General features: G+C 40.8%; 3 protein-coding genes across 7 annotated transcripts in view; 1 reads left to right on the forward strand and 2 right to left on the reverse strand.

The window, feature by feature from the left end:
- Window positions 1-3,976, reverse strand: part of TECPR2 (tectonin beta-propeller repeat containing 2) — a 43,581-nt gene extending 39,605 nt beyond the window's left edge. For 3 of the 4 annotated variants that reach the window (XM_082760978.1, XM_082760977.1, XM_082760975.1), the window contains exon 1: window positions 3,865-3,976. The gene's annotated coding sequence lies outside the window, so the exon portion shown is untranslated. Of the gene's footprint in view, window positions 1-3,392; window positions 3,527-3,864 lie in introns of all 4 variants that reach the window. The other variant, XM_082760976.1, reaches the window with a different exon arrangement.
- Window positions 3,871-10,766, forward strand: CINP (cyclin dependent kinase 2 interacting protein). The gene is made up of 5 exons (XM_082760979.1): window positions 3,871-4,044; window positions 4,982-5,150; window positions 6,322-6,448; window positions 8,036-8,165; window positions 9,636-10,766. Exons 1-5 carry the CDS (start codon window positions 3,888-3,890, stop codon window positions 9,836-9,838), a joined length of 786 nt encoding a protein of 261 aa, XP_082617105.1. The 5' UTR covers window positions 3,871-3,887; the 3' UTR covers window positions 9,839-10,766.
- Window positions 10,767-12,789: 2,023 nt separating this feature from the next.
- Window positions 12,790-26,325, reverse strand: ZNF839 (zinc finger protein 839). Of its 2 annotated transcripts, none has more exons than XM_082762567.1 (8): window positions 24,743-26,325; window positions 23,028-23,957; window positions 20,641-20,892; window positions 19,638-19,730; window positions 19,116-19,268; window positions 17,464-17,604; window positions 16,559-16,697; window positions 12,790-14,801 (listed from the first exon to the last, which is right to left on the reverse strand). In XM_082762567.1, exons 1-8 carry the CDS (start codon window positions 25,214-25,216, stop codon window positions 13,816-13,818), a joined length of 3,168 nt encoding a protein of 1,055 aa, XP_082618693.1. In that variant the 5' UTR covers window positions 25,217-26,325; the 3' UTR covers window positions 12,790-13,815. The 2 variants fall into 2 exon arrangements, with proteins under 2 accessions (XP_082618693.1, XP_082618692.1); XM_082762566.1 differs by having other exon boundaries at window positions 23,028-23,960.
- Window positions 26,326-26,358: the final 33 nt, after the last annotated feature.

Here is a 26,358-nt window from a genome sequence, read left to right on the forward strand (position 1 = left end):
ATGTCACTGCATGCACACATATGGGAAAATTTTGTTTAAATTAGTTAAAAAGAATAAAAACAGCAGGTTTTCTTATCATGGAGTGACAGCCTTGACATGTCCGTTTTGTAGCAGTACCTATTCTCTTCGTGAATGATTTTAGAAAATGGGAAAGGAAGGAAATCTCCACTTCTTAATTGTATTTTGCTGTGAGCAAACCCGATTAATGAAACAGTTTCGAATCTCCCCAAAATAGATGCAAATTTCCAAGACAAGAATCTGGATTTCTGGAAAGAAAGCTTTCTATGCTTGTTCAAGGAAGTAAACGTTGAAGATTTTCTTTAGCTTCAGCAGCTATAACTACCTTAGAGAAACAAGAAACAGAAATATGCCACTTGAAGTTGGAAACACCTCTAAACGCTGAAAATTATTCTGAAAAATATTCCCACTGCAAACTGCGGGCTGTGTCCTATTATGCTTGTATTTCTCTAGGATAAAAATGGTATTTGTTTTGCAGCTTCACACATTGCTTACAGCGTAACTCAACTAAATCAAAAATAATACAGCTGCACTAGTTTAGTACCTCCATTACCAGGAAAAGCTCCGATGTCTCAATTTTCAAACTGTGCCACTGAATTGTGCAAGAGGATTCAGCATGCTGGCTTCGGGCCCCCCAGCGCTTGCTGTCACCAAACAATTTCATTAAATCCAAAGGGATTACTTGTGGGACATTACCCTTTCTAGCCCACATCAGACAAGACAGCAGGAATCAAGTTTGGTTCCAGGGCCCATATTTGCTCTGTTACAAAAAGAGGCAGTGAACAAGCTAACAGCAATTATCAGCTGTTCTTAATGGTGATTAAGAAAATAGAAAATGATTCCACTCCCCAGCAGTGTTTACTACCTATCAGGATGCCTACTTCATAAAATATCAATGTGTCCAAACTATTTCTGAAAGAAAAGGTTTTTACAGAGTTGTTTGCTAAGGTAACAAATACCCTAAGTGCACCATCATTCTTCTACAACATTTTCACACATCTCTTTCCTATTTTAGGACTCCTGTTCTTTCCTTTTGTGTTTACTACCTTCCATCTACGTAGTCAAATAAGTAGAGAACCCACTGCTAGAGTCTCGTTTGTTGCTCTAATGCTGCTTTGCCAGTTTAGCAATTTTACTGGCTGCTGGTCATCTTTTTTTTTTTTTTTTTAAACACTAAAATCCGGTCTTTGTCCCAAGTCTCACACGTACAAATCTTCCTCTGTCTAAACTAAACTTCTTCCACTCCCTAGCTACTGCCTCATGAATTTCACATATTTCACTTTTTAATTCCCCTTTGTCACTCCCACAATTCACATCTGTCATCATCCTAAGATGCTCCTGTAGCTGCGAAACCATTGCACATTCCCCAGCTGTCAAAGGGCCTCGCAGTCCTCAAAATTCATTCCCTCTCATTATCCTTCCATTATCCTCACAGCTCCATTACAACTGTTAATCCAAAGTAATTCATTACAAGCTATGGAACTACAGAAACTTCTATTATCCAGAAAAAGGGTACTCTTCTTTCTTCTACAAACTCTAATGGCAACTTGACACATTTTTTGCAAGTCTGTGCTTAATTGAAGAAGAGAAAATGGGGGAGAGTTTGATGATATTCTCCTCCCCCATAGGAAAAATGGGAAGGAATTATTTTTTGTCACATACTAAATTAAATTTAAAAAATGCTGTCAGGTTAGGGTTCTTACTCATAAGATTTCTATGTATTATTTCCATCTTCATCAGTGGGATCGAGTAACTTTGCAGATGACCCCAAGCTGAGTGGTGCAGCCAAAACAGCAGGAGGGATGCCATCCAAAGAGAGCTGGGGCTGTTCAGCATGGAGAAGAGAAGGCTCTGGGAAGACCTCGGTGCAGCTTCTCAATACTTAAAGGGGACTTATAAAAAAGTTGGAGAGCAACTTTTTACATGGGCAGATAGTGATAGGACAAGAGGAAACAGTTTTAAACTAAAAGAGAGGAGATTTAGATTAGATGTTAGGAGGAAATTCTTTGCCATGAGGATAGTGAGGCCCTGGCACAGGCTGCCCAGAGAAGCTGTGGCTGCCCCATCCCTGGAGCTGCTCAAGGCCAGGCTGGATGGGGCTTTGGGCAACCTGGGCTGGTGGGAGGTGTCCCTGCCCATGGCAGGGGTTGGAACTCGGTGATGCTCAAGGTCCCTTCCAACCCAAGCCATTCTGTAACTCTCTGAGGAGAAAGTTGTAAAAAGCAAAATTTATTTCTGTTCTCTATAACCCATTCACCCCACACAATCAAAAATTGTATTAATGAACTGTAATTTCTTGTAATCATACAAATTAGTTTCATCTTGAGTAGTTTACAGACTAACAAAACACTTGCACTGCTTGTATGAAAACATAACTGAAAGCTCAAATCATCACTTTACTAAAAATACTTCTAATTAAGTAATTTTATCTGCACCAAACAAATGCATAAAGGACTAGGGAATTGCAATGTAGCCCTATACATTCAAACACCGTGCAAATGCAATGATTCTCCGCTGATTGAGCCTAAAACCTCCAACATCTTTAGTTATACATCACATACAGCTTCTATTTGTTGATAGCATTAGATTATATTTTATCAGTTTTTCTCATTTTGTTATTAGAGGCAAAACTATTTTCACAGCCAGATGTCGGAAGGGACCCACACGTTCCCCGGGTCAGCAGCAGTTATCTGAGCTGCGTAAGAGCCATTTAGAACAAATCAGATTGTGCTAAGCAGCTAGCCCACAGCAGATATACAGTAGAGAAAAATACCATATGCTACCCATGGAAAAAACTATGACCAGAAGAAACAAAGCCCTTCCTTCTCAACTCACAGAGACCACACGCAATTAAACACTGCGTTAAATGCAGTATTTTGAAAAACAAGAGTTGTTTTTCCTTTTTTTCTGGTCTCAGAAGTGGGAATAAGGCTCAGGGCTGCCTTACAGAGACAGCTAATGTCAGAGATAATCCCATGGTTAAACAGATACGTGGTGGTAAGGAGTCAGCCGCAGGATATGCCATACGTTCAGTACAGGGGGCTAAAGCTGTCACCGCATTTCTCTGAGCCCAAGCACCCTGTCTGTACAGAAGGGACATCTGTTCTGATATTTTTTTTATTCTTTGATAAAAAAAAAAAAAATCCACAAAAACACAAATTTAAGCTTTTCAAGCCACAGACAAATTCATAGACATGACTGCTGCTAAACACAGCGGTCTGATCACAGCTAGATCCCATCAGCTACAAGTGTTATTTTCAGACACTCCTCCCGTTCTCAGCCCGAGGGCCAGGCCACCTGCCTGCCACATCTCCAAAGTTTTTTGCCAAAAAAAGAAAGCCACAGCCAAGCCGAGGGGCGCACAAAGCCATCACCTGGCCGAGGGCAGAGGGGAACCACCCCCCGGCGGCGGGCAGAGCTCGGCTCCCCGCTGTCCCAGCGGCGGGCTGGCAGCACACACACAGCTCCACACCACCGCGAAACGCCGCGGTTTGGCTCGGGAGAGGCTCTTTGGAAAGAAAAGAGGGAGAAAAAAATAATTAAAAAAAAAAAAAAAATCAGCGCTGGGCGGCAGAGACCGAAAGGAGGGCGCGGGTGCCCCGCACACACAGGTGGCGAAGGGGCACGGGGCGATGGGCTTCACTCTGCCGAGCCGGGACACCCCTAAAAGAACATCTTCCTTCCCCAAATCTTCTCTCCCCAAATCCTCCTTCCCCAAATCTTCCCTCCCCAAACCTCCCCGCACAGCGAGCCACCTTCCCCCGCCGTGCCCCCCCCCCCCCCAGGCCCGCACCCCCTCTCCGCAGCCCCTCGGGCGCCCACCGCCGCCCTGCCGGCCCCGCTCACCTCGTCAGGAGCCGGGGGCGGCCATGGCTGCTCGGGGCGGGGAGCGGGGAGGGAGCCGCGGCGCTGCCCAGGCCCCGAGGCACCGGCGGCGGCGGCCCCCGGCTGCCTGCGGCGCTCGGCGGGGCCGGGGCTGGGCGGGGCCGGACGTGAGCGCACTTCCGCGGGGCGCCGCCATGGCCGGTGAGTGCCGCCGCCATGGCCCCGGCCCCTGAGGGGGGGGGTGCTCGCCTCAGCCCCTCCGAGAGGCTGCAGGGCACCGAGGGGTGGTGAGGGTCTGGTGCTTCCTGATATAGGGGAATAAAATGTCTGTGTCTTGTCTCCCGGCTCGCTGGCGTGTTGTTTTCGGTCGGGGATGGGGGGTTGAGGAGGGTGCCTCGGTTGTGTCGCTGGGAGAAGCGGGTGACAGCAGTGTCTTGGCGTGGGGGGGGGCTTAATGTGTGGGGCAGCCTTCAAATGGTCCTGTACACACAGTACCAAGAGCTGGGTGTGCAGTCCCCACACTGTGTGGGGCAGGGGGGTTGATGCTCGTGAGCAGAGTAGCTGTGTGGTACATCTCAAATCTAGACACAGCTGCATCAACTACTGGTGTGTACATCTCAAAATCTGGGCTTTGTGGTCTGTGATAAAGCACCCGCTGTCTTCGGTGGGACCAGAATTTCTCCCTGACACTTATAGATCATATATAGGTGTACCGAATTAATTCACATGTTCATGGCAGGAACCTTGCATGCACGTAGTCATCGTTACCGTGACTATTTTTTGTAATACCTTGAGTCAACATGCTTAAGAAAATAAGCTTATAACATGTTGACATATGACCACTACAGCAATCAGTACTACAAAACCATTACTGTCCGTGTTACAACATCACATCTCAGAACAGGGTTACTTTTTTTAATAGTATGATTATCTTGTAGCAGAACTGGTAGGTAAGGAATTAGATTTCATCATTGAACTTCTGATTGCTATAGTTCAATCTATAATAAATTCTATTTTACTTTAATCTATATTCAGCAGTAAAGCAAGGAAAACATTTATACATGCACCTGCAGGGCAGCACACAGATTTGTTTCTGTATGTTTTAAATGGCTTGAATCTTTTTTTTCTCCTCATGCAGCAAAGAGTCCTGCTGACAATACCCCAAGAAGACCTGTTTTATCTGTCAGTGCAAGGAAAATTAAAGATAATGCAGCAGACTGGCACAATTTAATGATGAAATGGGAGAGACTGAATGATAATGGATTTACTACTGCAAACAAAATAGTCAACATGAAGATCAGTGAGCAGTAAGTATGCTAATACCATAGACAAGTAAAGTCAGCGTAAGGATTGCCTTCATTGAGAAACTAATCTGTTTTCTTCAGAAGAAAGATTTTTTGTAGACTGGGGAAAGAACAAGTCAGAGTGGATTAGCTGGCTCTTAGATCAAACTAAGCCGTTGCACTTTTTGGTTACATAAACTGTTTACATTCAAATAAGGTATACATGTTTCATAAAGATTAAAATAATCTCACAATGTAGTGGTATTTGCAAGAAATAGAAAATATTTATTATACATAGTCAAGCATGAGGGCTATTTAAAATATTTACGTAATGTACAAATTGATGCCCACGCTGAAAGATGCAAGAGAGATGTAAGAGAGCTCTCTTGTATATTTACACTGATGCCAATATTACCAAATATCATTGAAGCAAGAGTTCAGCAGAATTTAAGGAAGAATCAGTGATTTATATAGGTCAAAAAAAAAGTTATAACAGTGGCGATTTAAAACTAATAATAATAAAAAACAAAACACAGTAACTTTAGTAGAGCTCTGTCTTCATGCAGTGAAGACAAACCCATAACAAACAGGATTTTGAGAAGAAGCTTCTGAAGAGTCCTGACAGTTGAACAGGGATCATTTGACAGGGTTCTGACAGACAATCTCAAAAGTATTTTGCTGAAATGGTGTCAGATGTTGCTTTCTCTTTCTAGAAGCTCCATCTCTGTCAAAGTTTACAGCTTCTGTGAGGAAGGTCAGCAAGACCGTACAAGATATGTACCTGCAAACTAGCTGCTCCTGGTTCATGTTAAATGTCTTAACTTAAACTGTGAGTGAAAGTGACTTTGAAAGTGACTAGCCGAAGCCTTGACAAGCATTCCTCCTTGTCCATTATGAGAGGATGGATAACTTCCAACACAGGGGCAATGTACAGTGGGAAGAGGTGTTATCTTAATATTTGCAACTGTTTTTTTGAGCACATGCTGTAAAGTAGAATAATTCTATGTTCCTCTGAAGGTTGTGATACCAGCCTCAATTGCTCACATGGCCAGCTGTGTCATTTACTATTTTACGTTGGAATTCTCATGAACAGCCTGTGAGAAATTTTGTGTCATCAGACCACATGGATTTTAAATCTACCCATCTTGAGTACACCTGTGTGAAGTTGCTCACCCTGCCTTATGTTTCTATTTAGATTTCAAGATAACAAACTGGAGATAGCATGCGATAACAGTGGTATGGAATCTGAAAAGCCAGCTCCAAAATACAATGAAGAATTGGACAAATGCTGTGCAGAGCTACTAGAGACCTTAAAGCATATGGTAATACTATTTTTTCAGTCTTTGTATGAATCAGTTCCAAGTCTTTTCAAATATGACATAAGAAAATGACCTCATATATTTGTTGTAAACAGAAAAATTGGGATTTTTATTCATAATTCTTTGGCTTCAGACCTGAGTGATTATAATTCCAGTGGACTCCATTTATTTGCTTGATAAAGTTTTTACATCTGCCTTCTGCTTATAATTCTACTCCTCCCTTATAATGTGGTTTGTAATGAGATCTGAAAAGTAATACAAAAGTCCATTCTAAAACTGCACCTGGTGTCTTCTTTCTCATCCTGAATATACTCTTTGTTTAGAAGAAAGCAAACAACTTAAAGCACACAGCAGTGTTTTATCTACCGTGATATCCATTGCAGCCATCTCTGATTAGACAATGCAATTACATTTTTAGTCTGCCTACCGGCATTTTCTGTGCAGAACTTTTTCTTTATGGAGTAGAGTAAGATAATTACTATGCAACCCACCTTCTTTCTGTATAAATTGTCAGGAATTAATGTCACCTTTAATTTTGAAAGGAAATTAAAGGAATTTCTTTGCCCTATACCAAAATGTAAATTTTTTAGTAAAAATGACTTTTATAGCCTTTAGCCATTGTGGAGGCCCATTAAAAAGACAATAGGTATGCTTTTTATACAGACAGGATACCAGACCAGTGTTTAGAATAAGCAGGAAAGCAGCTAGATTTTCCTAAGATTTTGCTCCGTGGGAAAAAGCAACAGTAATTTGTGGTTTTCCTTTTTTTTTTCTTTTTTTCCCTTGAGATAGTTTGTATTCAGATGAGCAAGGGTGTTGATGCAGCTTTTTATTACTCTTGAGTAACAGGAGTCTAAGCAGCCTGTGCTACATGGGATATTACGCATAGCTACTACAGACACTTTATTTTTCATTTCTTTTGACCCTGGTAAGCTGGTAAGCTTACAGATTTACAGCAACATCTGTATCTTAGCTTCTTGACTTAAAGATAGTGAATGTGAGTTCAATTTTGTTATAAATATCCGTCCCCTTAGGTAATGTACAAAGACAGGTGGACATGAAAGCGGTGGACAGGATGACCTGTTTTTCACAGCAAGCTGTTCAATCAGCCTAGATATATTGCTAGTCGTAGCTTGAACTGCTTTTCACACCTACAGCTGATCTTTTGAAATCAAATTTAAGTCACATTGACATGGTAATGTAAAAAAACATGTGTTTGTAGGGCTTGTGCCAAACTTGTTCATAGACAGTCTGATGTTTTTCCACAGTTCTAATTTACAGGAAAAAATCCAAAGAGATATAAAAAAGTGAGAGAGGGAGCTTTAATATATTTCTGCTTGGGGGTAAAGCAAAAGAATTATGCAAAGTCAGAATCACCAATTCATATCTGGAGTGTTTGAAATTTTAGGGTATCTTATATTAAATTTGTATATAAATTCCAGCTTTGATTCCCATCTGGAGTTAAAAAAAGAATTAGAAATGTTAAGACTAAGTAAATTCCTCAGAAAGAGTATTTAAAAAGATGTTCAAGTTTATAGCAGTCTAATGTTCCTGAGATGTTCATTAGCATTACACATTCATCATTTTCAGACAAAAATACAGCTGAAAATGGAAAAGCTCTCTTCAACTACTAAAGGAATCTGTGACTTGGAAACATTCCACCACAGAGCTGGGAATTGCCCAGCACCCCTATTTCACACATGGCCCACACCGTACTTCTGTAAGTAAAATATTGATCATCTTAGATAAATGCATTGTGTTGTTGATGTCATCTAATTTAGAACTGAAAAATAAACCCTTTTATCTGGATGTCTTCCCTTGGAGAGAGGGAGTGTGAATCAGTCTCCTTTATAATTGACTAATCAATAAACACATGAGTGCACCACTTGGTTTAGGATTACTGCTGATGACTGCTTGTATGAATTGCCAAGCATTGTCTGGCATGCAACAATTGCAGCATAAAACTAAGCTTGTCAGCAGCTTACAATGTCCAAGCTGCAACAGCCACATCCTTTGTAGAGAGGGACATATTTGCAGCTTGGTAGTGTTAAGCTGCAGGCTACTGAATGACACTGAAATGGAATCCTTGAATGCAGAGAACAAGATACACCTCAGTTAATTCACAGGCAGCCGAAGGGAAATAGCTCTGATCACAGTGTCACTTGAGACAAGTAAGGAAATGTTCAGTTACTGCTAATATCAGTCCTTTTTACATTCACTAAAAGGTACTGCCTCCCAACTGCTATTGCTGCAGTTCTAAAAAATTCAAGAGGAGCCTGACTACATGCAAACCAGCAGACTTCTCTGTGAAGTCATGACAGTCATGCCTTTGTGAAGCCCTGCTTCTTACTTCATTACCACAAGCTATCAGAAATCTTACATATTAGTTTCTGTCAGCTCAAAAGGGTAAGAATGACAAAGACAACTGCTGTCAAAACACCCATTGTGACTGAATCATTTAGTGATGCTCTCTACTTTGTGAAAGACTAATTCCTCCTGAAAATAGTGGTAGTTCAGGCTAAGCTGGAAACAAAGATCGGTCTCTCTTAAAAATTATTTTGTGAGGTTACTTTTTAGAAAGTCAAACAATTAAAGAGATAATTATATAAAAGTACTTCAAACTCCCTACTGATACTACTAACATAACTAGTAAAAATACTAGTTTTTACATTGTGCACTTCAGGCTTTTTCTGTTGATTTGTTTTACCATTATTCTTCACTATTGGTATGACTTATTGGTGATCACGTGTTGGTAAAGTGACATCAAGTGAGGACATAAAATCATAGAACCACTCAGCAGTGACTCTAAAATGTGAAGCTTGTCTTCCGAGATAGCATTGCAAAATTTTACGATCAAATTTCAGTTATTTAAAAGGAAAGATGTAGTAACTGCTAGTTTTACAGTGGGTCCTGAGAACCAATACGACTGCTTATTCTAGAATTAAAATGCAATTCATATCAAAATCACAAGTGTTTAAAAGTATAGCCAAAAACTGAAAAATGAGGAAAATGTTTAGCATTTTATATTCAGGAATAAAAACATTATACAAACCAGGATGAATAAATATGGGGAACAGCTTTTGTAAAGGTAGAGTTCTTTTAATGATCAACATAGTACAGGCGTAATTCAGTGTTTAGGGAACTGCTGATTTGTTATGGTCATTGTGCTTGGTTTTTCTATTCATTTCAGATGAGGTTTCTCTGAAGCTCTCCGAAATGTACAAGAAGGAACTACAACTCAAGAAAACAATTGTAGAAGAAATTGCTCATTCTGCTGACCAGGATCTGATGATGGTCTATTTATCGTCATGGTTATACCAGCCTTATATTGACAACAGCAGCAAACTACTGCTGGAAGCCATGCTGCTGGAAACAGGACACAGGCAGTGCTAGAACTTCAAATGTTGTTTGCCTTGCTTCTAATGATGCTTACGTGAAACTGCAATTGCAGATTTGCAAGGCTCACCAAGTAAGTTGAATTTTTGTAAAACTTATTAAAAATATTTTTCTGTTTGTATTTATTCATCTCAGCTGGTACTCTTTTCTGCATGGGACAATTTGGTTTTGGCTGCTTTACCAAGTGCAATACAGAGCCTACGTAGGAGGCTGTATAGAGGCTAAGTTCTCTAATTGGAGAGTTGAGCTCTACTTCGTGGTCTGGGATTGGGAATTAATGCACATAGACACCTAGAACAAACAATTGCACTACTTTCAAAGTCCTGACAATCTTGACAAACTACCAAAGTCCTGACAAACTACCTACATTGTTGCTCTCACCATAGAAATTCAGTGCTTCTTGATCACGTGTTTTTTTCCGAGACTTAACAGGGCTAGCGCTCTTGTACTTAGTTTATAAAAAGGGGAAGGGAAAAGAGAGCATAAAAGGCAGGATCTAAAAGGGGATCTAAAAAGATCCACATTATTTGGTATGTGGTCCTAAAAAGCTGTTGTAGACAGCAGTGTAAATTCTGGTTTGCTTTTGTTTATAGTGTAATTTACTCTTGAAGAGTGATCCAAGCCTGAACTAGTACATTTGGAAGATTTAGTAAAACTTGCTACTGCACAGCTATTACATAAAAAGGCATTGTCTTTTTTGATTCATTGCAACTTTTAGAGATGTTTCATGAAAGGCTCTGTTGAATAAAAGCCAGTCCTGCTTTGGTTATGTCCTTAGACATATTGTTTGCTTCTTGTCATAGAGCTCAGTGAGCTTTTCTTTGGGTTACTGTTTCTGATGGTTTAAAGGTTTCTGATGGTTTTGGTTTAAAGGTGTGTCCTTTTTGCATTTTTAGTTAGCAATTTACATAACAAGATTGTTAGCTCAAATTTTTGCTTTTCTTTTTCATGCTGCTTTTTGGTTTTCTTAGAAAAGAGAGTAAGGGAGCATGTTTAGGAGAATGTTAATGAAAAAGATAAATGCTGAAAGGAATTCAATACCCATGTTTGCTTTCACTCCTAAAGGTATAATTGCTGTAGCATACCATTATGCCAGACCTGGGTGGCATGGAAAAGTTGCTATGCTTGCCAACAGTTATTAAAGGCTTGGTTCTTTTTGCAAATTAGGACTTTTCACAAAAGTGTATTACAACTTGCAAACTCTGCAGCTGCTCAATCATTTTTTAAAGTTAAATCCCTAATGTCTAGTGAAGTTAGGCCCTTCTACTTAATTATGATGAATAATGCAAATTCCTCCTACTCAGTGATGGCCTATATGGCCTGCTACTATATGAGATGTTGTTTTCCAATTCCAGTCTTCTGTTTCACACAATTACTGTAGCATTCCTTAGTGCTATTGAACCACTGCTATGCCCTGACAGATGTTTACCCTTGATTTTTCCCTGAAACAACTATTTAAACTAAAAATAACATAAAATGCACACTGCTATGAAATGGCCACAATGGCTGTGTTTTGACGTTATAAAAATCTAATTAACAGTGACAGATTCTGGAACAGATTTCTGATAGGAAACGCAGGGTCACTTTTGCTTAACTAGTTCCAAGCTGAAACCTCATCGGCTTGGGTAAGGGAGGTGCATGAACTGCCTGCAATAACTAAATAGACCTACGTGAATTGGAAAAGTTTTCTTTTGCGTGTTGCTCTGTTGAACAAAGGTTGTTTCTGACAGCTTAATAGTGTTCTATTCTTAGCCAAAATTTCTAGTGTGTAAAAAAAAAAAAAAAAAAAAAATCTGCCGTAGCTCAAGAATACTGTTATGAACAGCTTTGCTAGTTTTTATTATTGCTCTTTGCAAGCATTCCGCGCAGCTTAACAGGCACCTTAATTTATCTGAGTAGGGCCAGACCCTTGTCACTATGGAAACACCTTCATACTTGAGAAATATTTCGCAAGGAGGCAAGGTTGGTTCACTTACAGAATTGCTCTTTTCAGATGAGAGTAAGTATATTGTATTTCCCAGCATGTACAGATCAGTAGGAAAGGAAGAACTGAAGCGAGTTTTCATTTTCTGCACAGGTGGAAATGGTGGTTTGCTCTTATTTCTTAGAAGAATTAAGCTCTTCGGGAAGGAGACTTCATATTCACGAATCACTTTGTGCATTGACTGCTATAGGACAGAAGATTACTGCAAAATTGTTATTGCAGAGATGTTGTGTCATTATAGTTCTAAAAATGTCATTATTATATTTGGAGCCCTCAGATGTAGTTTAGATAGACAGTATGGAAGAGGGTAATAAAGAATTGCTCACTGCAATCTAAGACTTGGAAAGACCAGCACAACCCTACTTTATATGGTATCTTCATTTGTAAAGTAATTACCTCTGGCTATTACCACCTCCTAAAAAAAAGAAAACAACACAGTTACAAAGTAACAAAAAAAAAAAAAAACAAAAACCAACAGAAACTCCTTAAACCCAACAACCAGACAGGAAGTCACTAAAACACCTTTCATATCCATTAATAAAATGCAGTGTCCTGCCTAATCATAAATCAACATTCAACTTGGGTAAACAAATTTAAAAAAAGGTATTAAAGGGATATTACAGAGCAGGTTGTTTCATCTCTACATTGTCCCTCTCATTTGGATTCAATTTTAGTATGTTTTTACTCAGTAACTAAAAATATTTAAGAACAAATACCTGCATAAAGGTAAATTTAGCTGATTTGTCCAATTATTTCAGTATTTCATTTGTATTTAGCAATGAGGCAACACACAAGTTTTAAAGGTATGTTACCAGTTTTCAGTAATATTCACAAGAGCACAAGAACAAAATGAAGATGCTGGTGATTTATTTAGGACTGTTCTTTTTTACTTTATAAGCTTTTTGAGAGTTAGTGCCTTGGGCAAGGCTACTATCAGCAGGTAGGAATGCCCACAAAAATATCATCCAAGCAATAAATGCCATTTTATTACTACGCACAATAGCAGCAAGTAATAAATAATTTGATAACTTTTCTCTCTGTATGGAGAAACAGGAATTACAGTCAAGGTTACATTTTTATTATGATTAAACAGTACAGGGCAGTGTAGAATTACTAGGAAGGCCAAAGCTTAGAACTGATGAGATGCATCACCTGGAGGAAAAAAAAAAGTATAATAGAAATTAACAACTGAAAGAGACAATCAGGCACTGAAGTTAAAGAAATTGGTATCGCATTAAAGAAATTCACAGTAGTAGTTATGCACCTTCCTATTTCTGTCCAAGTAACAGCAACTGTTGAAGGCATGGCTGAACATTAGGCAAGAACACTTGAATATATTTCCAACAGTTCAGTACAAATTAATTCTTGTTTGAGGCTATTTTTGTCTCTAAGCAGTGGATGCTTAGCTTAGTGTTATTTAAATGAAGATCAGTTAGGCTGTCACATTGTTCCCGGAATGCACAAGTGTGGATTGTGTTTGAAACTACCCCTTTTTTCAGACAGATTTATGTAGACCATGTCTAGATGCTAATGAATATTCAAGCTAGCTTTAAGAAAGTGCAAACCAGCACTGTTTTGTATTCTCAGCAGCACAAAAATGCATATTTTTAATATAGTTTTTATTTTACCCATATACAGCTTGCCAGTACATAGCACATCACTGCCAAAAAGCAGTACAATTTACTGAATTTAGATGGCTAGAGAGAAGAGGAATTATGTAACAAAAGGGAATAGTGCAACAGTTTTAGGATTGACAGATTTCCACTTTCCGCCCACCCCCCAACATATAAAGCAAATAGAACAATGTTAATTTTAAAATTTTTGGTTGCAATGGTTTTAGATTTATATAAACATAAGTTATAAAAAGTATAGGGCATAGAAACAGTTTACAAATAAGTTAAATTTCAATTATCTCAGTATTCACATTAGAAAAATATACATTTTTATATAGACAGTCTTTTCCAGAAGAAAGCATGTACAGTATTCTAATTTATGGCTCCAATTCGCTTTGTGAGAGCAAAAGGTTTTCACTTTGGCCATCTGCTTCCATTGCCAGTAGTGCTTCCACAGTTTCCAAAGGTATCCCATCCGGTGCGCGGATGTGCATTGTAGTACCATTAGAATCAGTTACAATAACAATGCCTTCTGCCTGAGACAAAAGAGCAGTATCCGGATGAGACAAAATAAGCCCATCTGAAGTCTGAATAAAAATCTGTTCATGTCCCTGAGTCAAAAAACCATGGCTCTCATCAGTAATCTCAAAAGCTACAGTTTCATCTACAGTAATTGTATTCTCCAGCTCATGTTGTTCCCCTGTCCCACAAGAAAATTCACCCATGTTTTTAAAAGAGCAGTCCTGGCTCAGGTGAGCAGGCAGGGATACTTCCTGGACAGGATTCTGGTGCAACTCAGTCTGAGCATAGTGGGGATGGCTTATTGGCACGTTTGTTGAAAACACTTTTCCAAGCTGCTGCATTTCCTCAGTCGTATCTGCATTGTGAAGTTGCTCAGAATGTCCTTTAACAGCAAAACCATGGCTTTCTTCTTGCAGTGCCTGGTATTTTTGATTGAGACCATTTTCTTCCCTCCTTGGCAAGTCAGTTGTCTGAATGCCCGCTGCATGCTCTGACACAGAGTTGCAGAGTGGAGGAGCTGACAGTCCACCTGCTGTATTCTCACTCACAAAGTGTGCTTGAATTAATTCTGCTGAGCCGTCTGCTTCAACAGGCAATACGACTTCAGTATGCAGCAGAGACGTGTCACCTGCAGTATCTGGCCCCTGTGTGTCTGCGGGTTGGGAATACTCTATCCTCATTTTCACAGCCTGAGAGAAGGGACCTGAATTTTCAGCACTGATTCTAACTTCTGAACCTACAAGCGAATTCTGTTCCTCCGCTGGTAACAGGCTTCCAGTTGTGCAGCAAGTGATATGTTTACCTTCTGAAAGCAGGATTTCTCCATTTAATGGATTAAAACCTGAAAAATTGAAAGAAATATCATTTTGTTGAGCAATCTAGTACTGCATGTACAAAAAGTTATTTTTTCAGCTTTAACTTTGGAGGAAAAGCTAAACCACTTTCCTCCTTCCCTCCCCTAAATTAGCAAGCGTGAAGCCTTTTTGAAACGTTTCAAAGCACTTCCTAATGAGAAGACTGGTATAAAAATACTTAAGGTACTTTTTGGATAGTGAAATATTATTGCGTATTTCAGTAACAAAGGACCTTACACTGGAAGCAGCATTTTTCTGTTAATCCCAAAAAACACCTGAGCTGGAAGTCAAACTGGTCCCCCCACACACCTCCTATCTGGCACACTGCCACTAACATTAAGTGAGAAGGAATATTCCAGGCACAAGGTTGTCAGTTGCTCGTCCTCATTACCATTACTAAACTGTCAGAAGCTTTTAAACTCGGTAAAAATTCTCTCGATAAGTCAAGCTCTAGGATTCAGAGAAGTCAAATTACTACATATCTAATGAGCTGTGCTAGCAGCCACAGTACAGAAAGGGTAAAACACTAGAAATTTAGTGTGTTTTACCAGTTCTATGACCTGGACTAAGAGTTCTCATAAGCTTAGCAGGCAGTTGAACAGTATCTGCCAAGCAGCAGTAGCTTGAGCCATCAATTTTTATTGAAGATCAAGAGGAACAGAGAGGTTTTTTTTCTGCTGTTATTATGAAAGATATCACTGCACCACAAAGGAGGCCTAACAGCTCAGAAAGGACTGTTTTAACTTTCTGCGCTGTAGACTAACAAAAGCCCTCCTAGCATGTACAAGTGAAACACCAATAAAACAACAACCTGATAGGCCAGAAGAAAACCGTAAGATAACAAGAAATAAGCATTGTCATGCAGAGAGGCTTCCAGAGAAAGAAAGATAAACTGGGGGAAGGATAGGGAACAACGCAAAACCAAAAAAAAGCAACCACTGACAAAGACATGCAAAGGGCAAAAGAAAAGCAGCTTATGGCAGCATCAAAAAAAGATGTGTACAAAGCAAGAGGATGGAAGTGCTACATACTTTACTCGAGATGGGTAAGGGCTGGGATCTTTCACAACAGTAATTGCAATGCCTCTGAACAGTGCAACACTTTAAAATGAAAGACCAGTGCAGTTTTGGGAGATTACAAATGGGGACCCATCTCTGTTTCCTCTCTAATCCACTCACCCTGAGGAGCAGGGGGAATAAAAATAAAGAGGAGAGAAAAAGACAGACAGCCCAAAGACTGTTGTACAAAATGGTATCTCAATTCCAGCCTTTAGCTCCTGTATCTCCCCTGGGATACAGGACAGCCTGCAGCAGCTCTTCCCCTCCCCCAGGATCCACAAAGCTCTGATGATTCCACTCTTGCAGTCTTCTGGGGCAAGGAGGAAAGACATACCCACTGCTTCCTCTTCCTCTGCTCTCCCCCTGCTGCCACAGAGGCTGTGCACTATCTCCGCTCTAAGGAACAGCACGGTCAGGAAGCATTCAGGAAACGCGCAGCAGAGGACAGTGCTATTCTCTCAATTCTGCAGCAGTATCAGTGACAGGATGATTATGCGTTTAGAATTGAGCTACTGTTGTGGTTTGCACCACTCATAACTTCCCCTCTCCCCAACGAAGACCTGCTTTTGAAGAACCCAGGAAGCAAGCTGAGAAATGAAACCTTAAGACAAAAACCACAGTAGCTTGAAGAACAAAGCTCAGCTCCTCCACAAACAGAACAGAATTGGAAAATGGGAAGAGGTTACCATCTTTTTCAAAGAGTGTACATAAATTCCCACTCCTTTCTTTCACTTCATCTTGACTGGCATAAGCATTATTCACATTCTCCATTACGTCTTCTAACTTGGTCCTTTTGGCTGATGGCAACAGTTCCTCCCCTGAGCTCTGTCAATACAAGACATAATTAACTGGCTGCCACCACAACAGCTAACAGTATTGGAAAAGAACACAAAACAACTGTGGGCACTTTGCAGCAGTGAACTGATACTGTCCTTGAAAACAAGATTTTGCACTGAGAAAGGACTTCCTAGGAGGTAAGGATTTAAACACAGCTCTCACGCTTAGCCAAAATACCACTGATAGTTTTTGATATTTGGTTGAAACGACCTGCCCTGGCTTCGGTATCAAAAGTTTCTCTCTAAGCCTTTGTGATTAGCTGTATGGCGTGATACCTTCTATAACCTCTCTCTCCAACGTCAGTAAAGGGCTGTGAACAACTTGCCCAGCATTGTTTGGTTAAAGAACAGATCAGCTCAAATCTAACCATTGGCAGAAAAACAGAAGAGTGCCAGTCTTATTTTTCCTCCACCAGAAACAACTCTAAATTAAATAAAAATAAAACAGTTGAGGGGAAGGACCACAGAGATGGGACTTTCAAGAAAAAGGAAATAGACCACACTCCCTGCTCCAGCTGCCAAAAGACCAAATCTGGGGAACTGACTTACTAGAAAGGAGCTGTTTTCATGCACGCCTGCCAACCACCAGATAGCACTGCAACCGCTTGTCCAACACCTGAGCCTGCTGCAGGTTAGCTTTTTCTACTTAACCAGAGGTCAGATAATACTAGTATGATTTATAAATAAAATATCCATTTCAACAAGCTTTAATATGTTCTGGTTTCAGTTTTAGTTCTCACAAAAGCATTCCATACCTCAGCTAACCGTTTTTGTCCCAGTATCTCCACCGGCACTTGCTCACTACCCATTTTAATTATATGTTGTGAGCAAGAGTCTATGCCTTGCACCTTTTGTTCTCCAGTGAGTATTTCTGTAATTCCCAGTGATTCAGCAACCTTTAAAGACAGTTACAGGGAAAAAAGTGAAAGTTAGCCTCTCCAGTCTGAACACAAAAATACTGAAATACTGATTCATTTTCTTACAGCTAAACCAGAAGTACACAGAGTTCCAGCCTGACAACCATTCATTACAGCATAAAGAATTATTTAGACTCTGATGTTTTCTTCTAGCTTCCACATTAATAGAACATGACCTTCTTTTGAAGGTGAACATTAATGGGCAAACTCAAAAGAATTAGGAGTACAGTGGTTATATATAGAATCCAGAAACAGTTACTCAGAGCAGGGTTTAAATAAAGAAGATTGTAGAGGCTCTTCATTACTTAGAAAAACATGCAAGTCTTGCTATTTAAAAGTATCTGTTAGTAGCTAAAGATTATATATTTTTTCCAAATCCCATTTTTGTGCTTCATCCTTATGTAGGTGTGCTACTATACAACTTCTCCACATTTATTTTTTCCTTTAACGAGCATAACCCTATATTAAGAAAGCACATTAAAACTGAAAAGAAGTAAGAAATAGATTCAAATTTGGGACTGCTGGTATGGACAGCATCCCTTTACTCAGTGCAACTTAATTTCTCCAAATGGAAACAATTGGTCAGCTACAAAATAGATGAGCATGCAGTAATTCTAGGAAGTTTTTCCAATACATACAGTGAATGTCATGAGATATTCCAAAAAATAATAAGCACTACTAACAGCCCATACCGGAGTTCATTGTTAGCCCGGATTATTGTACAAACAAAGATTTTCCCTCTACCTTCCCTATTTTAAGTTTTCAAGTATGCTCTCCTCTCACTGTAGTTGCAAGTTCAGTGCAGATGTACCCTTATGAACACATCATTTAGAAATTTTATTGGACGTAAGATGCAAAACAGAGGGGAAAAATCAAGAACATGTTATGTACAAAGATCTGTTTTATTCCAGTCAAGAGGAATATGTACCAAATAAAGGTCAAACAGATCCATATTAACACACACACAAAAATCAACAATGAATCTGAAGAGTTACTGAAATAATGGTTTGCAATTTTATCAATGTATTCATTATCTTTTGAATTTGTTAGTATAACTGAACTGCACAGAAGCATTTGGTTTGTACTCATTCTGCAATGAAACCACTTATCCCGTTAAGTCAAAGCCACCCAATTTAAACATAGCCCTTTTCCCTCCTAACCGAGTATCAGTGTACTTTTAACACTAAACACACTTTGCAGTAACGTACAGCTTCGTTCCACCCTACCCTAGATATGCAGACAGATACAAGAAATCAGTACTATTAGAACTGTTTTTATTTGTTAAGTTTCTAGTTTTATACGTTGCCATGCGCTAGAATTGTAGTTTTGTTATGGATTTACTTTTTCTCTTTGCTTGCTTATTGTACGTTTTGCAATACCATGATACCAGGATAACAAAACTTATCAGACAAAATATCAAAACATCTTAAAAGCATCTAAAATAGACAAAGAGCAGAAATAGCACAGTTCCAAGTAGAGTATTTTATTACCTTAGCATCTTTTATTTCAACAGGCTGCTGGCAACTGAGCAAATCAGAATTACTGAGGTGATCGTAAGCCATTTTCTTTACCATATTATGCAACTCTTCAAATTCCCTATACACATCTGGGAAGTAAGCTTTGGCTGGATACCCTTTTTCCACCTAGAAATAAAAGAAGAAAGGTTTTGTTTCCACCCTATATATTTTAAATAAGATGAAATGAAAATCTATCATTTTGTTCAACATTTAAAAATACTAGCAGTCAAGTCAAAAGACTAAGGGATCTTCAAAAATGCCACTGAACCAGAGAGCAAATACCTTCTAGCAGGAGACCTGTCAGCAAGAAACCTGTGTAAAACTGAAGTGTGACATCTGTAAAACTGCAGCTGCCTAGAACATCTATATTCTGCACAATGCTAACTTAGGAAATTCAGATACATCTCTAAAGGAATCTTTTAATGTATATTAATGGAAGTTGCTCTAAAATAATATAACATTTTTACATTAAAAAAAATAATCAAATAACCTCACCTTCATCAACAGGAATTCATAGACTGTAACAAGCTTTGTAAGGCGTGGGAGAGCCAGCTCCATCAAGTCTTCATTATCACACTGCTGTATTAGCTGTGAAGAGCCATAATGAGTTTATTAGAGCAAAGTAGCCTCCAGAGGTTAATGCATCCCACATTCAGAACATAAAATATTGCTACTCTTCTGCAAGGAACATAAAGGTATCCTACATCAGGGTGACTTTTTTTTTTCTCTCTATTTTAAATAGGTAGCACATAGCACACTGTCAGTCCTATAGGCAATTGCTGTTAAAAATGCAAGGAATAAGTTTGCCTTTGGGTGCAGGGGGTGGGGGGCACAGATAGACATACTTTAAGTTTTAGCAGCTTTAAGAATAAAAGCAAATGTAACACCAGAAGATAAGTTAAAACGCCAGGAGATAAATTAAAAATACCTCAAAGCTGTTACTACACATGTGTACAGACAACACTCAGTCCGACAAGCATTGCAAACTAAGAAAAAAGAGCAACATTAGTAGATTCAGGAGCCATTAAAGATCTTCAACAACACACAGGAAACAAACAAAAAATCATATTAGGTGCACAGATTTTAATCCTCTTTCTATCCTCTCCCAAATGCTTTTCTGTGTGTACGTTAAAATGTTGCCTCACTTCAGTTGGGTCTATTTCTTTTGATTGTGTTATAGTTGTGTTATAGTAGATGCACAATAGTAGCTAGTAACTTTTCTTCTCCAGAAGAAAAGCAGGAGTATATCTACATGTCAAAAGGCCCTTTCCATACAGAGTTCCCATTTTCACTTTGTCCAGCATTCTGCTCTAAGCATTTTTTCCCTGAAAGCCAACGTAATACTTTCTTCTTAGCAAATATCTTATGCTAAATATCTTTTCAGTAAACAAGAACATCAACTATCAGTCTTTTTGGAAATAATCCTTGAGGTAACACAAACATTAAAAAAAGGTGGGGGAGGAGAAACTTATGAAGTAATTACAGAAGAGAACCATACCTCTTTTAACCTAGCTTTTCTTCTGAATACATTGTGTTCTGTTGACACACTACTAAGTGACTTTGAAGGGGACTGACCAGGTCTGCTAAGCCTTCCAGAGCACCTAGATCTTCCACCCATCCTTGGTCGACCACGTCTCTTCCGTCGTCTGGGTCTTCCAGGTCCTTTTGGTTTTATGGGTCCCCGGTGTCCTGAACTGCTTTCATTTTGTTGTTCTTCCATCAGGTGCCTGCTTTCTCCAGAGTTACAATTCTTAATTAAAAGAAAAATTAAAAGTATTTATTCACCATTTGGAACAGTATTTTAGGCACAATTTTATAATTAATTCTTCATCTACACAAAAATTAAATAGTATATTAAACAAATACAAGGTTGGAAACAAGCATAACTTTAAAGAAAGTTACAGAAGAAATTCAGCACATTAGTAAGACTGCGACCTCAGCAATATTTACATGCCTTTATTTATAAAGTTAGCCTTTTTGATCTGCAAATTACCATACAAAATACAAAGATCAGGAGAATATAGTTAGAGTTGTTTATGCCTGTTAAATATGCTTAGTATTTTTGAAATAAAATATTGCCTCTTTGAATAGAGAGGTTATAGAAGTAAACCTTAATTAGCAATGAAACACACACCAAAAAAAAATGTGTTCATTGGAACCATGTGAAAGCACAGAGATTTTATGAAACTTAAGAAGTTTGGGCAGCCACGAACAGCGACTAGCCCAATAACTAAAGTCAAAATATATTTCCCAATCTCTATGAATATAGCTACATAGCTTCTGTTATAAAAGCACAAGGCAAACCTCAAAGTACATTTTCTGTTTTTTAAATTATCATAGTGATCTTAGCGCAAAGAGATTTTTACTGATCAAAGTAGTGATTTCTTACTAAAGATTTCACTTCCAAGCTAGAATTTCTAAGAATGTCCCTGTATTCTTTTAAGAGGCTTGAACAACAGTTCAAGCTTATTTTCTTAATCAATACTTTTTCACCTTAATGTGTAGTAGCTTCCTACTACTCTAGTAAGTAGGAAAGCTGACAAAACGACACCAGTTCTAGCCCATGGATTAAGTTACTATATTAGTTCTAAACACAAGACTAGGTTGAACATGGGGGTCTTGTATGCCTTCCTCTATCTATCAATGTACCAGTTTTAGTAATCCTGCTATTCTTTCTAGGAAATAATTATCTGGCCAAAAATCATAAATAAATCAACGAGTTACAGCACAAACTTCTAGTATTGGTTTTTGCCAGTTAAAGATAACTGGTATGATAGCAATCTAGCAGTAAGAAGTAAGTGTTGAGATTGTCTGAAGATTTTTGTTTGCATGTTTCTAGGTGTTTTGTTTATTTATTTAAAGAATTCCTCTCCTGGGTAACATGAGTGCTGCACAGGGAAATAAATATATAATAATACAGGCAGCAGACGTCAGTATTCTGTGCTTCTCTCTTTTTCTGAAGATGACAGAAAAGCACAGAGGATGAGATGTTTTGTTTGCTGTGTTGGCACCTTGACCTGAAGCTTTCATGTTTCTGAGAACAGCTTCCGTTCTAAGTAAAAATACAGCATTGCTACAGCTAAAAAGGGTAGTGTTTCTTAGGCAACAATTCCATCAGCTCTTGCTGCAAGCTGTTGGTCAGAGAAGAGATAACTCTACTTTGAAGAGAAACTTTAAGTTAAATTGACCAGCCTAAGACATCCCAGAAAAATGCAGCTGAAATTGCTTCCAAGCCAGAGTCAAGCTTCAAAGTGTTCAGTCTGCAGGGATGAACTGCAGCCTCACTTCAAAACTCACATAAGCCTCACTTTCAAAACCTGGTGTAGGAAAAGCTGTGGTCCACTGTCCAATTCCAAATAAGTTTTGCCACAGAAAAAAAATGCTTCAGTAACAGAAATTGATGAAGCAGATGATGTCTTGCTGTCTGTCATGAAGAAGGCTATATATAGCTGAACAACGTAGCATTCTTATATGGAAAAAAGAAGGCTATTTATGCAGACCTATTTTTTTTCCAATCTGCAAAGTGCATGTCAGAAAGCCAGTAATAAAGGAATGCTTGGTGAATATTTTATGTTTCTGTGCAAGAATACTATTCCTGACACATTTAAAAAAAAACAACAAACAAACAGGTTGTTGTCTCTTGCAAACACCTTAATGGGAAATATGTTTAATTTAGCATATTGGTGGATATTGCTGGGCAGCACAAGACTTGCATGTTTTACCATTGAGCACCACTGAATTCACATGTATTTAGATCCCTACCTTCAGTCTTTTCAAAAATACTCATATCATTGTCTACAGGAACTCAGATGAATGAGTACAGTATGCTGCTATTAAAATTGCCTTTCTATTTTCTACAAAACCGACAGCTGTAACACACTTTACCTGTCCTCCAGCCTGCGAACCAAGGGTTTCTTCCAAATTGGTAGACAGTGCATATTCATTATTAAAAGTGACGGCAATTGAATCCAAATGTGCTGGACTCATTGTTTCCACTCCTGTTCCACACAGATTGTCCACAAATATACTTCCATTAGGCTTATTTAAAGGTATTTTTTGAGGTGCAGGCTCCAGCTGTCCATGACCTGGATTAAGTTTATAATGTCTTGCTAATCCTCCTTTTCCTATATAGGATTTTTCACACGTCTGACATTTAAACATTCTGGGTTTCAGATTATAATTTGAAGAATTAAATAACGCATCCTTTCCCTTCACCTTTCCTTCTTCATCATCTTCTATACTCAGTTCAGAGTAATCATCAGAATCAGACTGATGACCATGAGCCAAATCCTCCATCTTAATGAATTTATAATCTTTAGCCTTGTATTTTGGAGGGCGTGAAATCCGTCCAGAACGAGTTTTCACTTTCAAAGATTTTTTTAGCTTGTCTTTTTGTTTTTTTTCAAGACATGGTGTCAGGGTATTTGTTGAGTTGGCTGCAACCATGGTGATATTTGAAGACCTTGTAGCTGATACTGTGGCACGTGCCGTTTTCTGCCCGTTCAGCATCTTACTTGTAGCAGTCTTGTTTACAGACACCGATCCACCAGACGGTAAAGGTCTCTGCACAAGCGATTGAATTGGAGATTCGGAAGAACTATGTAGGAAAATCTGCTGCTGCTCCTGCTCGGTTCCTGTAACAGGCTGTATTCTAATTATCTGGGGATTAATAACACCAAGTCCAGGTATGCTAGAATTTCTACCAACCGACTGACTCAGTGTTATAGTTTTGGGCTGGACTGGTGCCAATGATGGCATTGGCCTTTCAGGTTCTTTCATCTGTTCTGGCTGCACTTGGACACAAATGGCCTCCAGCTGCTTTTGTGGAAAAAAAAAAAAAAAAAGAGTTCAGGTTACACAAATACAGCATTAATTAAATAAAGCCTGTATTTATCAATATGATTCATACATGCCCTTAGAGCAAGGCAGGAAGAAATGAATTCACGTTGTTAGTTTTTGATTTAAACGCATCAAAGCCCTGACTGAATGTCAAAGAGCAGGTTCCCTTCCTTCAAGCTATGGGCTTTCCTGCACGTTCACCGGTCTAACTGCTGCTAGCTAAAGCACGTGAAGTTTGCTCGTGGGTGACATTACAGCTTTGCTTCCTGCAAGCAGGCCTGTCCTGGAGCAGCAGAGTCGACGGCATCCCGTAGGCAGGTTCATAACCTGCAACAAGCCCAAGGCAGAGGAGCTGCAGCCTGCTACAGGGCACAGGCCACACACCCCATGCAGGACGTGCAAGTGCTCTGTTAGGAGAGCTTTGAGACCACGAGCTGTAACGTGTGCTTCCTCTTATCCACCTCCTTCCTATTCTCTCTCCCCCTTCCAAATTTCCACCTTAGCCCCAAACCGACCACCCGCCAACCTCAAACACCGCCCGGGAGCCCGAGCTCTGCCCCTTTCCTCAAGCAGGGCCCTGAGGAGCCACCCGAGCTTCACCCCCCGGGCTGCTTTCAGCACACCGACACCCCGGGTGGCAGCAGCTGCTGCAAACCCCGCTCCCCCCGCTGAGAGCAGGAAGAAAACCCACAAATTAAAGAAGCACCAAGAGCCGAGGCACCCCCAGAAGGCACCCCCAAAAGGCACCCCCACACGGTTACCTGCTGCGGGAGGAGCGGGGCGGCGGCGGCCCCGGCCGGGCCGTGTTGCAGGGCCCCGCTCCGCGGCTGCCGGGCGGCGGCGGCGGCCCGGGGAGCCCCGGGGGGAAGCGGGGCGGCCCCCGGCGGAGCTCCGAGCGGCTCCCGGGCCCTGCTGGCTCTCTCGGGGAGCCGCCGCAGCTTCTCGGCGGCCAGGCGGCCCGCAGGGGGAGGCGGCTCCGCCGGGCTCCCGGAGGCGGCCCCCGGTGGCGCCGGGTTCAGCCCCGTGCCCTCCGCCCGCAGGTAAAGGACGGCGCCGGCGGCGGCTTCAGAGCTCCGCTCCCCGCCTTCCTCCTCCTCCTCCTCTTCCTCCTCTTCGCCGAGGGGAGCCCCGCAGGCGGCCGCCGCCCCGGGGGGCTCCCCCTCAGCGGGAGGAGGAGAAGGAGGAGGAGGGGGGGGCGGTGGCGCCTCCGTGCCCCCCTCCTGGGGAGCCGCCATCTTGGCAGGCGGCGGGCGGGAGCCGCAGCAGCCGCCCTGCCCCGGGCAGCGCCCGGAGGAGGAGGAGGAGGAGGAGGAGGCGGCTCCCGGCTTTCATCCCGCCGCGGCACCGAGGGAAGATGAAGGGCGGCAGCCTCGGCCAGCGGGGAGGGAGGGAAAAAGGGAATCTCGCTGGCCCGTACGGGGATCGAACCCGCGACCTTGGCGTTATTAGCACCACGCTCTAACCAACTGAGCTAACCGGCCGGCTGGTGAAAACTTCCCGCCCAGTGACTATAGATGGACACTACCGGCGCAGTGCACCCAAGGAAAGCAACGAGAGGTAAAAGGCAGAGAAAAAGCAGAATTCGCTGCGCTCGAAAGCCCGGGGACACGCAGAGACCGTCAGCCTCTAATGGAGCCTCCCGCCCGGCTGACAGTGCTGCTCCTGCTGAGGTGCGGGACACGGGGGCAGCTTGCCTTCCCTCTGACCCAACGAGCTCACACCCCCAGGAGACTTCTAGGGTGTAATTCCACTTGCATTGAGTTAGACAATGTATTTGTGGCATGTTTTTTAAAACACTTAACCCTCCCGATGTTTAATGCATTGCTAATATCTCAGTTTGCACGGACAACTGTTTCACCTTCTGCTAATATTTTGCTTTTTATTATATATGCATTTAAAAGCTTTCTTCTTAGCTTTAAAGCTTAGATTAAAATGCAGATATAATGAACAATTCGTGCTGGAGGATTAATAGTTATAATTACCAATCACATTATCAAGAGAGAACACACCAAAAAATAAAACAAAACAAAATCACGAGAGTGCAAAAGAGCATGATAGAATTTAATATTGCATGTTAGAATGGTGACCTGCGGATGTTTAACACAACCACAACTGTAGGAAGTGCTCTGTAAAACAGTTCCTAAGCTGTCGCAACACGTGATTCACTATCTGAGGTCGGTCTAACTTTTAGAAATGCTACATGAAAGTGGAAACGCAAGGCTCTGTGATTCTGTGTTGCGTACAGAAAAGTTCACATAATGCAGAGGGAATGCCGATAGCCGCAGTTTGTGCTGTTTTGGGGCCGTTTTACCCCGGACCGCTCCCCTCAGCCCCACTGCGCGGAGCCCCGCACCTCAGCGTGAGGGCAGGAGGCGGC

The sequence above is a fragment of the Aythya marila genome (assembly GCF_965140915.1).
Source record: "Aythya marila genome assembly, chromosome: 5".
Classification (NCBI taxonomy): Eukaryota; Metazoa; Chordata; class Aves; order Anseriformes; family Anatidae; genus Aythya; species Aythya marila.

Bases quoted from the DNA above. Each gene is read 5' to 3' on its own strand.
- CINP (XM_082760979.1), top strand. From the start codon at position 3,888: ATGGCTGCTCGGGGCGGGGAGCGGGGAGGGAGCCGCGGCGCTGCCCAG. The intron at 5,151-6,321 runs GTAAGTATGCTA...GTTTCTATTTAG, and splicing joins AACATGAAGATCAGTGAGCA to ATTTCAAGATAACAAACTGG. The intron at 6,449-8,035 runs GTAATACTATTT...CATCATTTTCAG, and splicing joins TAGAGACCTTAAAGCATATG to ACAAAAATACAGCTGAAAAT.
- ZNF839 (XM_082762566.1), bottom strand. From the start codon at position 25,216: ATGGCGGCTCCCCAGGAGGGGGGCACGGAGGCGCCACCGCCCCCCCCT. The intron at 19,731-20,640 runs GTATGGTTCTCT...GGCTCTTCACAG, and splicing joins GAAAAGCTAGGTTAAAAGAG to CTAATACAGCAGTGTGATAA. The intron at 16,698-17,463 runs GTATGGAATGCT...TTGTATTGACAG, and splicing joins GACAAAAACGGTTAGCTGAG to AGCTCAGGGGAGGAACTGTT.